General features: G+C 40.5%; 1 protein-coding gene across 1 annotated transcript in view; it reads left to right on the top strand.

Annotated features, from left to right (window-relative positions):
- Positions 1–11,735, top strand: part of LOC110059592 (uncharacterized) — a 35,739-nt gene extending 24,004 nt beyond the window's left edge. The window contains exons 41-61 of the mRNA XM_020766318.2: positions 129–245; positions 364–432; positions 986–1,101; positions 1,825–1,999; positions 2,261–2,320; positions 2,932–3,170; positions 3,496–3,615; positions 4,044–4,134; positions 4,508–4,594; positions 4,946–5,047; positions 5,273–5,356; positions 5,609–5,698; positions 6,198–6,357; positions 6,733–6,798; positions 7,069–7,169; positions 7,747–7,863; positions 8,866–8,916; positions 9,034–9,099; positions 9,892–10,023; positions 10,101–10,173; positions 10,476–11,735. Of these exons, the coding sequence (XP_020621977.2) occupies positions 129–245; positions 364–432; positions 986–1,101; positions 1,825–1,999; positions 2,261–2,320; positions 2,932–3,170; positions 3,496–3,615; positions 4,044–4,134; positions 4,508–4,594; positions 4,946–5,047; positions 5,273–5,356; positions 5,609–5,698; positions 6,198–6,357; positions 6,733–6,798; positions 7,069–7,169; positions 7,747–7,863; positions 8,866–8,916; positions 9,034–9,099; positions 9,892–10,023; positions 10,101–10,173; positions 10,476–10,639 (2,280 nt within the window). The 3' untranslated portion in view covers positions 10,640–11,735. The remainder of the gene's footprint in view (positions 1–128; positions 246–363; positions 433–985; positions 1,102–1,824; positions 2,000–2,260; positions 2,321–2,931; positions 3,171–3,495; positions 3,616–4,043; positions 4,135–4,507; positions 4,595–4,945; positions 5,048–5,272; positions 5,357–5,608; positions 5,699–6,197; positions 6,358–6,732; positions 6,799–7,068; positions 7,170–7,746; positions 7,864–8,865; positions 8,917–9,033; positions 9,100–9,891; positions 10,024–10,100; positions 10,174–10,475) is intronic.
- The last annotated feature ends 436 nt before the right edge of the window (positions 11,736–12,171 follow it).

The following is a 12,171-nucleotide window of genomic DNA, read 5'->3' as shown; positions in this document are numbered from 1 at the left end:
AACCATAGTTTAAACCAAGCTGAATTCGCTTTTGGATAAATTCGTTATTGCTTTTGAAAGGGTACGAGGTATGTCGAGTTGTTGCATACGCATTTCATGAAACACGACCCCAATTATTTAATCTTCAGGGTTTAGCTGGAGGCAAAATTATCGTTTATCCAAGCAGCAAGCATCCCGAAAACTACAAAGCGGAAGAAAACATAATTGTGGGAAATGTTTGTTTCTACGGCTCAACTGCAGGCAAGGTAAAGGTTGCATTTAGTCAAAATGGCTGCATTTCCAGGGAGCGAATATTTTTGTTTTGGCTATTGAAGGATCTGAGTCTGGAAGAAAAATTAGCTCTCTCTGTTTAAATATTTTTAGGCCTTTGTGAGAGGCATTGCTGCTGAACGGTTTTGTGTGAGGAATTCCGGAGTCACAGCAGTTGTCGAGGTTAGTTCGGTTTTCACTTTTTTGCGATAAGGTTACTTTGCTCAGTATATCCTGTCAATTTTCCTTTTCTTCCCAAGTTTTGTTTTTTTGTTTGTAGTCTGCAAGTTAGCTTGTCTTTTCGTTGTCCTAAGAAACTACAATCTAGTTTCCAGGGTCCTCTCTCGAGGAAGGAAAGGAGAGGACCCTGGGAACGAGGCTGAAGAAATTATTACGCCCGATTGACTGTTGTAGGACCTTAAACCAAACCAAGGCAGTTGTCAAGAAACTTAATTTTGAATTAAACTTTTTGTTCCTCAAAAGCAAAAGATACAAGAAAACACGGGTTTATATCTCGGCTACAACAAATAGACGCGACAGTGTTCTTTCTGATCGTAGGGTGAGAAAACTCATTTGGTATTTCAGCGAGGATTTTCAAAAGACTCCTTGTTTAGTCCGTCACGTTGCTATGACAGTAAGCTTTGTTGTTTACCAACCTCAGTGGCAATGGCATTTAGTTCTGTCTAACCGAAGCTCACTTCTACTTCTGTGATTAATCTGTTGGTCTTATTGTTAGGGTGTTGGTGATCACGGCTGTGAGTACATGACAGGAGGTGTGGCCGTTGTCCTTGGTCCTACTGGCAGAAACTTCGCTGCTGGGATGTCAGGAGGAATAGCTTTTGTGCTTGACAGGTAATGGACTCACAAGCATTTCTGTCGTTTCTATTAGTCCAGTAGGTGTAGTGACTAAATATCCTTTACATACAAGAACATTTTCTTAACGTCTGGGTGAAGAAATGTGATTAATACTGTCCCTTGTATTTGCTATAGAGAACCTATTGCACAAATCAAATAGGACCAGGGCGCTGTTCAAGTCAGCGAAATTTGAACTTAATTTGCAGCCAATAAGTCATATTCGTATTCTCGGTATTGGACTGGAACTAGCTTGTAATGGAGGCTCATGCCGGGGAATATCATTAAAAAGAGATTTTAAGTCATTTGCGTCAGAAAAGACTCCCCAGATTAGCCTCGGTTGCAAGCTAGTTCCAGTCCAATACCGAGAAGACGGATATGGCCTATTAAAATGTGTTCCAACAGCTGATATTCCCGTTCTACCAACTGATTGGTCCGATCACAACAAACTTGTTGAAACTCGTTGATGTGATTGGTTAAAAACTCTCGGATACCCCAGCTGAAGTCGCCGCACTGTAAGTTGGGGATGACTGAATGACAACAGTCAAAATAGCAAACTTTTGTAGCGGTTAATTCCAAGTCTAATTCCGTTTTCGTCAACGAAAAAAAGATTGTTTATGGTGATAGTTCCAATACACAGTTTTTGGTCACGTAACCTGTAGTCATTGGATCATTCAGAATCTACCAATTGTTGAGTAATCACTACTGTTACTTGATGTTTAGGAAGAAGAGCTTCTATTCGCTGTGTAATCAAGAGATTGTAGACCTGGAGCCTGTTACTGGCGCAGATGTGGAACTGGTTAAGGGACTGGTACGAGAACATCAACAGCTGACTGGTTCGACTGTGGCCGAGCGTCTTCTAGAGGACTGGGACAGCTCTGTGAATATGTTTGTTAAGGTACAGTTAGACAAGGGAGAGTTTGTGGCAATTTATGCCATTAATTTTTTCTTTGATGATCATTCCTTCACTTTACACTCGAGGAAATTTGTACACTATTACATTTACATAAAACCTTTGTTCCTTTGGACCGGTATATGACAACACTCGAACTGGAGGAATGATAGCCAGCTTTACTTTTGATGTGTGAAAAGTAAACGCGTGGCCCTTAGCTGTTGCTGTTTTTCACTGATCGTGTTATGTTTATTTTGTTGGCGATAGGTGATTCCTCGTGACTACAAAAGAGCGTTGCAGCAACTGAAAGAAGAGGAGGAAGCTGAGGTAAGTTCAGTATTTCACACATACATGTGACTCTCACCTTTTTAACCCTTTTTTTTAATTTGTAAACTATTTTTGTCAGTTTTCTATCGTCTGGCCAATAAAAAAGAGGTTATCCAAGTGAAAGGAGAAGTTAAAGGAGGCACGTGTCTTCAAATTGCTCTCGTGGTTTGTTGGTTCTTTGGTTGACCTAGAAGTCTACAATGCGGCCCATTTGTGATTGTTCCTTTTGGTGTCTGTTTGTTTCATAGTCCAGTTATAGTGGGAGGTGATGACACTGTTGAAGGTTATCAAAAGAATTGTTCTTTTGTTAAATAAGTAAATAGATAAATAACTTTATTAAAGTGTCAGATGTATTTAACACTGTTGTGCTATTTGGAGACTCTGTGAAAAAACTAAACAAATATTTCAAATAGAACATAAACTATAAAGAATCCCAACTGGTGGGAGGCTGACCAGTTAAGTATTTACACAACAAGGTCGAGGAGTTGAACTCCAGATAGCAGTAGGTCAACACAGGAAGATCAACTGCTTTGACATGGGTATTCATTTCGTCATTTTTGTGGTGGCGTTTTGGTGATGCAATATATTGAAGGGTTGTTCTCCGTCCTTAGAAACTCAAGAACGAAACTCACCACGAGACCAATGGTGAAAAAATAAATGGAGAGAAAACAAACGGAGAGAAGACCAATGGCGAAAAAACAAACGGAGAAAAGACGAATGGGTTAAAACAGGACGACTCACCACCTCCAGTCAAGAAAGGAACAGATTCCAGTTTAGCTGATATTGAGGAAGCCATCCCCGACACAACAAATGATCAAAAGGTTATGGACAGAGTGCTAGATAAAACCAGGTGCGTTAGTGTGTAAGCATGTCCAGGGATTTTATTAGAAAGACTTGATGTGGGACAAGTTCTTCTTTCGCTCAGTCCTTCGAGCTTGACGCGAAAAAATAAGTGCGAGTTGACAATGGCCGTGCGAACTCTGGGGGCGAGGAGCGCCCGAAAGGAGCGAAAGGCGCTTCTCGCCCCCAGGGTTTACGCGGCTATTTCTTAGTCGCGCTTTGTTTTAAGCGCACTCTTCGTTTGGTTTCACTGTCAAATGAGATGAGAAAATACTTTTGATGAAAACATATTTGTTGCAAAGTTTAACTTTATCTTTCTATTGTTTTCATGACAGAGGGTTTGTGAAGTACCCCAGAAGCAAGGTGAAGTACCGTCCCCCAAAGCAACGAATGAAGGATTGGAACGAGATTTATTACAACAAAGGAAAAACAGAATTGAAAGTTCAAGCCGCCAGGTGAGTATAGACCCAGAAATTATATCAGTTTCAATCACTGTTTCACGAGCCAGCCAAATAACTAGGCAAAATATTAGTATCACTCAGTGATTTAGTAATACACTGGGCCGTCCTTCAAAAAACAATATGTAGACACTTGAAATCTTTAGTTTGAAATTGTGCGAATCTGCTAGGTTCTCTCGTTGTTGCCATTAGACCACAAGCCCGCGTCTTCAATGAACGGACGACTGTCGCTCATAGCAACGCGGACGAGTAGTCTAATAGTTTTAGTAGACACTCTAAAGAATTGTAGACCAAACCTACAATTGTATGTATTTTTTGAAAGCCAAAAATCAAGATTTTTCCGTTTTCAGAGCAACGCGTCTTTACTTGGTCCTCCAACGCTCTATTAAGTTACTTTGAAGACTAACTTTCTTTGGTATTGTCAGGTGCATGGAGTGTGGAGTGCCGTTTTGTCAGTCACACACTGGATGTCCTTTAGGAAACATCATCCCCAGGTGGAATGACTTGGTGTTCCAGGTAATTCGTTTGGCGGTTTAATTTGAAAACCGAACAATCACCGGTCATTTTGGATTTGTGTTTGAGGAACATTCGGAGAGGGAAATCACGTGATTATCCTTCCGTCATCGTTTTCGAAAAGCTTCGTTTTCAAAATGTTTTCCGTCCGCACTAAAACGCAAAGCCGGCGTTTTTAAATTTCCTCCGGTTTCAAATCTCCGTTTTCGTGACGGTTAAATGAAGCTGCCTTTTCAAAGTTCTCCGGTGTAGTGTGGACGGGGCCTAACAGTACAGTTTTGTATCGTCCGAAGTTTACTGGAGTCTTTAACTAGTTGGAAATAATTTGCGAGAAAAGTTTAATTCATAACTAATGAACTCCGTACCACTTTTTTAGGATAAATGGAAAGAGGCTCTGGACCGACTTTTGCTTACCAACAACTTTCCAGAGTTCACTGGTCGAGTTTGCCCTGCCCCGTGTGAGGTTAGTGTGAAAAACAAACATCTGGAGCTGTAAATAAAAATGTTAATAACTATGTTGAAGGGCTGTCTTGTTGATGAAAAGCAGGGCGCATGGTTGGCCTTCTGCTTGACGTTGTATTGCTTACATTTTCTTGGCCAATCAAAGTCCTCTTAGGTTCGGCTAGGAAATGAAGTCACGAGCTTACAAAACGAGTGTTTCCTTGTTCCGTGATTGACCGATTGAGCAGTTTGTTAGACCAATACAATGTGTGAAAATTACTTCAAGTTAACTATATGGTGTGGTAACTAACATTCCTTTTACAATGATTGATGTTTGACTTCTTTAAATTCATCCTCTGGATCGTCTTTCTAGGGTGCTTGTGTTCTTGGAATCAATGCTGAACCAGTGACTATCAAGAAAATTGAGTGTGCCATCATCGATCATGGCTTTGAACAAGGATGGATTACACCACAGGTACACCAGCTTTCAGGGTCTGTTTTCTTCATGTTGGGTGACGTTATGTTTAATTGTAACATAACAATATGGATGGAATTTTTTCAAATTTGTTTCACCAAGCTTAAGATGATAAAAAACTTTCGATGGCCCTAATTCCACTGTGGACTGAGCATTAAACGCAGTTCCCTGTAATATTTTAAAAGTTTCAGATTTTTTGAACATTTCGCACTTTTCCGCTTTCAGATTCCCGCTCATCGAACAGGAAAAAAGATCGCCATTATAGGAAGTGGGCCTTCAGGATTAGCAGCTGCTGCACAGCTCAACAAGGTACGAGGTATATTTGTAATGGTCCACACAGGCTCATAGATTGAATCGAACGGGTGACAAAACAATACCAAGAAAGGTACTGCGCACTCAAGGCCTCTGTGTTATCCTCAGCCGACAACACTATCCTCCGGTTTGATAATTCGTCTTTCTAGTGCTAATCTGATTCCAGTCTAAATCATTGATGAATGATTGGCTGCAGGCTGTTTGTAGGCAGAAAAAGGGGTTATTTTATGTTTTCGTTTTGTACTGTAGGCTGGTCATTGGGTTACAGTTTATGAGAGAAACGACAGGTGTGGAGGTCTGTTGATGTATGGCGTGCCACCGATGAAACTAAGCAAGAAGGTCAGTAAGATGTTTTGTAGTTCAAAAGTCTATTTTAATCCTAATAGAGTAGTAGTCAGATTGCTCGTCTTTACTGGAGCTAAATTCCAGTTTCCGGAGCCAAAGTGACTAGCAGTATCTCTAATCCTGCTGGACGGGAAGAGCGGTTTTCACTTTAACCGAAGTGATCACTTGGCCAATCACAATAGAAACAGACAATCCTCTGAACCAGTCACAACCTGAAGAGAATCCATGTAGCCGATGCGATGCGCGGGAAAACGTGTGCTTGTGAGTCACGATTGGTTTGAGTTTTGCTTCTAATTGGTTGAAAAAGTGGCGAGCGATTTTTTAAACCAATCAGTAAGCGCGGTGATGCAAAACCATAGCGAATGATACTGAAGTGACAACCGCTCTTAACGCCATGAATAGCGTGCCAATGCTGCTTGCCGGGCGAAGTATGTAAGGAAAGGTAGTTATTTGTGTACCTCTCACTGGAATTCGTACGCTTTGGTTGCCTTAGATTGTTCAACGTCGCGTGGACCTGTTAGCGGCTGAAGGAATCAGCTTTGTTAATAATGCTGAGGTGGGAAAGAATGTGGAAGCACAACAACTACTACAAGACAACGACGCTGTCCTGTTGGCCGTGGGCTCAACATGCCCGCGTAACATTCCTTTGCCAGGTACGTTCATGCTCAGTTTAAAGCAGCTACGTCACGCTTTTGCGCATCTTGAAAAGTTTAGCTTAAAATTTTAGAGTTCTTCGCTGGTAATCCGTGTTAATCTTCCCCATCCTTAACCATCCTTGTTCCGTTATGGTTTATTATTATCTCTTTGGCGTTTTTGTATCTTAGTAAAGCTTTATTTTCAGGTTTCCTTCATTGAAAGGTAATTGTGTACGCGCCTAAAATAACTCGAAATACCGTGGCTGAGTTCCTTTAAGGCTTAAGTTCCGAGCGTTAGCCCTTCCTCAAAGGAACATGACGCACTGTTTCATAACTGATTTGGTAATGAGTGTTATTGTTTTCTTATGTGGTAGAATTTCCGTTTTATTGTAGGCCGTGATTTGGACGGAATATACTTCGCCATGCAATTCTTGGAAACCTGTCAGAAAAGGCTCATGGGTAGGTAGATTGAGCAACTAGTCTTTAAAAGTGTAAAATGTAACGAACCCGAGACGAGCTAAAGAACACAAACGATCCTTGACAACCAAGCTAGTTCTCAAAACAATCGCCCTGCTTTTTGATATGAATAATGACTGAACGTGGATATTTTTGAGAGTACGTTAAGCCCGCGTAGCTTGCATTTAATAAGATTTGAGGAATCAACCAGAAACTAGATCTTGTGACAGCACTTCAGAGTGGCTTCAATCTTGTTGTTTTCTGTTGTTTTAGGTAACTACAACTTGCCTTCCCTTGATGCCACTGGACTGGATGTCATCATCATTGGCGGAGGAGACACTGGAGTGGATTGTATTGGAACTTCACTCAGACAGGTACATTTCACAGTTATTACATGAAGTTGATAGACTATCTTGGCTGACACACAAGAGTCGTATACCATCAGAACTCAGAGTAGAAATGTGCCGGTAACCGGTGCTATAAAAGCGCGGGAAAACTTATAACCGCCGCCACTGAAGCGCGGGAAAGAGTAGGCTCAGTGCTGAACGCGGAAAACAAGGAAAGTGTGCCTTCAATAAGTTCAGTTACGTACGGCTTTGAGTAGCCAGGCTGAGGGCGGGCTTTGAGTTGTTGAAAAACTAATATGTTTGCTCATGTTGGCTCTGATACTGAGCCTTTGAAAGCGTAATATCTAATGCCAAACTCAAAGTGGCACCCAGATAAGTTCGCTAGACCATCAAAATTAACTTGGATTCAAACACGTACAGAAGATTTCGGTGTTTTAAATCGACTGTGCGATACAGGATAAGTGGCAAGCCCGGGAAACTAACGATCACACAATCAGTTTTTTTCGTCGGAAGACATCTTTATCATTGTACTTAGCCTAGTAGGAATAAAGTCAATGCCGTGGATATAAATTGCAAGTATAAATCTATTTTTTTATTCCTTCAGAATGCCAAGAGCATCACTAATTTCGAAGTGTTGGGAACACCTCCCAAGAGTAGAAGTTCTACCAACCCATGGCCTCTGTGGCCAAGAGTCTTCAGAGTTGAATATGGTCATGAAGAGGTATGCGATTGTTTATTGAAAACAATTGTTTTAATCCTGAAGAAAACGATACGACTACACACGAAGGTCTCAATTTACCCATACTTTGTCTAGGAACATTGACTGTAGTCAGGCTGGACTTGTTGAGGGGTGGACCATTTGACTTTTTACTCCAGGGTTTTCGGTGATATGGTACAGGCACGAATATCTTCAGTTTTTGCCCCCCCCCCCCCCCCCCCCCCTCGAAGACATCAACGCAATGCCCGTAGTACCGTTATCCACGGAAGAACTGCGTACTCATGTCTCAAAATAGCTTGAGATAGAGTACATTGGGAAGAAATCCTTTATGGGGGATTAACTCTCTTTCCCTTCATCCTCTCTTGTTGTAGTCGCCCTCCTACGTAGACGCTCTTTGGGCAAGTCACGCAATCCTCCCCCAAGAGAAAGGGATGTGCCCTTGCAGGGTTGCCACGGTCAGGGAAAAGTCAGGGAAAATTAGATTTTATTCAAGGTCAGGGAAAAGTCAGGGAGTTATGTATCAGGTCAGGGAATTTCTAAATACCTGTTCAAAGTCAGTGAAAAGTCAGGGAGGTTGCCGCAAATCATTTTATTTTATGTTTTCGTATACACAAGACAATTTTGGTTTAGATATTATCTGAGCCATTCTTATTTTTGTTGATTCATGGCCAGAATAGTCATCCTTCACGGTCAGCGAAAATTACCTTACAGTCGGTGAAAAGTCAGGGAAAAGTAATTTTTTTCTTTTTGTTCCGACGGGTGGCAACCCTGCCTTGGTTTCAGCAGACGTTCGGTGGGAAGGAAGATTGCGTGACGAGCCCAAAGGGGTTACTCTTGTTGGGGTAAAAACCACGTTTGTTAGCAAACGTGTTTTGATATGGTATTGCTTGTTGTTTCGTTTACAGCAAGAAATTGACTAGAAGGGCTGGAGCACTTGTGCACATCTCTCGAAATTTTCGTTTTCCTTTTCTGTTACGTTGACTGTTTTCCCTTTCGTGATCACAGGCTGCTGTAAAATATGGAGCAGACCCTCGTGTTTTCAGCATCATGAGTAAGGTATGTGTTCCAGTGGTTATTATCAGCTTAGATCTCGTTGTTTCCCTTACCTTTATTACACCACGTTTAGGTCGTGCTTTCTTTTTACAAAAATGTACATTTTTTATCTCTGTTTAGGAATTCATTGGAGACGAAAAAGGTCATGTTAAAGGCATAAGAACAGTAGAAATCAAATGGGTTCAGGTAAGAAGTTTGTTTCCTTGGCACAATTCGGTTGGTATTTAAGAAATAGAAAACATGTTCCGTGTTTCTAACGAGTTTTAGTATAAATCTACTAGCATTTTATCATAAATAAACTAGAAAAGCTCGAAAGAGCTGTGGAAACACTCGCCTGTCGGCTCGTGTTCCCACAGCATTTTTTGTTCTCCCAAACTTCCACTAGTGTTTCTATAAACAACTAGATTATTCGCTCGAGATTTCTATCGCGTGATAGTTGACGAGGGCGTAGCCGGAGTCAACTATTACGCCTGGAAATCGATAGCGAATAATCTAATTGTTTTAGTATAAATCTATTAGTCGTTCAAAACGTTATCTAAATACTCTTCACGGACACTTCGAAAACGCCAAGAAGTGGCCGTCATTTTGTTACCAATGGCACACACTGCTACGCTACTCACTATCTATCACAGAATAGATAGTGAGTAACGTAGCCAATCAGAGAACGCCATTCGTGATAGAACGCTAGTAGATTTATACTAAAACTCGATAGAAACACGGAAAATGTTTTCTATTTAAATAGGAACACGAGTTTTAACCAATCAACGTGCTTATTCCATTTTCTAAAGGCTGAAATGAATCATGGTCAATCATGTACCTCTCCCACGCGTCTGTTCCTCCCTAAGTACAGTACGTTCGTATTTTCATAACAAATTTTAGGGAATTGTGCGAGCACTACTACCATTACCTGAGTCATTATATACCACAGTCGAGAGGAGCGATTGAAATTTCTAATACAGGACAAATTTTAATCTGCAGGATGCCACTGGGAGGTGGACTATGGAAGAGATCCCAAACTCAGAAAAAGTGTTCAAAGCCGATCTAGTGATCATAGCCGCAGGATTCTTAGGGCCTGAGAAAACATTGGCGGAACAGTTTGGAATTAAAAAGGTCAGACCGTTATGTTTTTACCTTAAGCTGTGCTCTCTCTTAGTTTTCTTAAGTTATTTCTGTATTATTTCTCGCAGGACCCCAGAAGTAATTTTTCCACTGAAAAGAACAAGTTTCTGACCAGTGTTCCTAAAGTGTATGCCGCAGGAGGTGAGATTTTACATCAGTCTTTTTCTCAACTTTTCCGTGCAATCCAGAAAGAATGTCTTGGGATTTTTCTTCTGTCTTTTCGACTCACGCTTTTATGACTTCAGGAACTCGCTTGCCAGGTGATTGGGGCACCAAGCAGGCATTTCATTCTACTACATTCTGTTAAAGTACCTACTAACGAAAACTGGTTTTCTTGTGTCCGCTATTGTCAGTTGTAAAGGAAACACTCTTGTTAGTTTTCCACCACAGCTTTCGGTTTGTGGGAAACCAAAATACACTAACTAAACTTGTCTTTTTTGCAGATTGTCACCGCGGTCAGTCACTGATAGTGACAGCTATTTCTGAAGGAAGACAAGCGGCCCGTCAAATCGACCTCGACCTCATGGGTGAAACCTCACTGGCGGGGCCGGGAGGGCAAGTACACAGCATTAAACCTATCCCTAAAGAAATCGAGTTGACCGCTTGATTGAAAATCCGCGCCTCACATGAAAAGGCGCCCGCGAACCGGTTATAGATTGCAGTTATATATACTTAGTTGACACCTTAAATTAAAACATGGATTTGATTCCGACATTTAGGGCGTTAATAATTTATCTGTGTGTAGATTTCGCGCAAGAGGTGTTTATTTTTATGTCATCTTATTGGAAAGAAAAAAAAAAATACGAAAACATGGTTACAGAGTACAAAAAACTAACGTTTATGCCGGGTTAACTTAGAGGAAATTTAGAATATTATGTCTTAGGTACAAGGGTATTTATTTGATTTTATAAAACCCTTTGTTGATAATTTATTTGCTCTGTTTTTAAATGGCAAGCTTTCCCGACATATTTAACGTAAGAAGGAAACTATTAAAAACTTGCTACTGAAGAATTCATCAACCCAAATTTATTAAATTAAACAACATGTTTGATGTTAAAATAGTTTTATTGTCCAAGTAATTTATATTTCGTAAAAGAGGTTGTGATTTTTTATTTTCGTGAGTACAAAAGTTATTAAGTATAGTCGTAACATAGAACATATCTCCATCGTTACAAACAGGAAAAAAATCTGGACTTGTTTTTTGTGTTTACTAGAATACTCTTATTTTGAAAAACGAGTCTAATAAGTAGTTTGAATTGGATATTTAATTACTGAAATTACAGGTGATATAGGGTTTTATCCTTTAACTTAATATCTAAGGTGTGATTCCTTAAGTTAATTCAGTGAAGATATACGACCAATATATTGAGCGAGCAAGAAGTTCATTTGACCATTCAGCGAAGATTAGTTTCTAGCCCAGTATGACCCTGTTGAGCTTTCTGAGCTGTCTTCCGGCGGAAGCCAAATCAGGAAGTAGAAACGAAGAGTCTTCGCGTACTGTGGTTATGGTTCGCGATTCATATTTATTATAGAAGAACTATAGACCTTTTTTTAGCAATATGTTATTGACCGTTTTCCGGAGTGATGTATATAGATTAACGTTAATGTAGCTTCTTGGTGTTAAATTTGAAAATGTTGTTTAGGAATTGGTAGGTATTGGTTGGTTGTTATACCAAAGTTAATAAACGAGGAATAAACTTAAAGTAATTGCAGTGGTGTTTTTCCCGTATACGAGTTGTCTTTCGCTTCGTGTCGCTGGGAAGTAAACACTGTGGTTGATAGTGTATTTGATTGGTTGCCCCAAATTGATTTTTCAAGACTCGGATAAATGCCATGGTACGATAAATGTCGATTGTTTCATAACATTGTCGTAATTGTCCCGATCGAAATAACTTGCAATTTAGTATACAAAGCTGCGTTTCACTTGATCGTGTGGTATGTAAGCTAAGCGGTGGACCATTGTATACCAAACAAAAATTCCAGCACAAAGCAAAGCGAAAGAAGCGACTAGAGGAGGCCCTGGAAAAAAAATTCTTGCTCAGAAATATTGCCCCCCCCCCCCCCCCCCCCCACCTCCTGTAAGTCCATCCTTTATTTTGTTGCATTGTTAGAGGCTAGTTCGGCGCGAAACGCGAAACT

This window comes from Orbicella faveolata, unplaced genomic scaffold (assembly GCF_042242905.1).
Source record: "Orbicella faveolata isolate gen_17 unplaced genomic scaffold, um_ofav_v1 contig_12, whole genome shotgun sequence".
Lineage (NCBI taxonomy): Eukaryota > Metazoa > Cnidaria > Anthozoa > Scleractinia > Merulinidae > Orbicella > Orbicella faveolata.
Note: the sequence above shows the minus strand (reverse complement) of the source record. Positions and strands in the feature narration are given on the sequence as shown.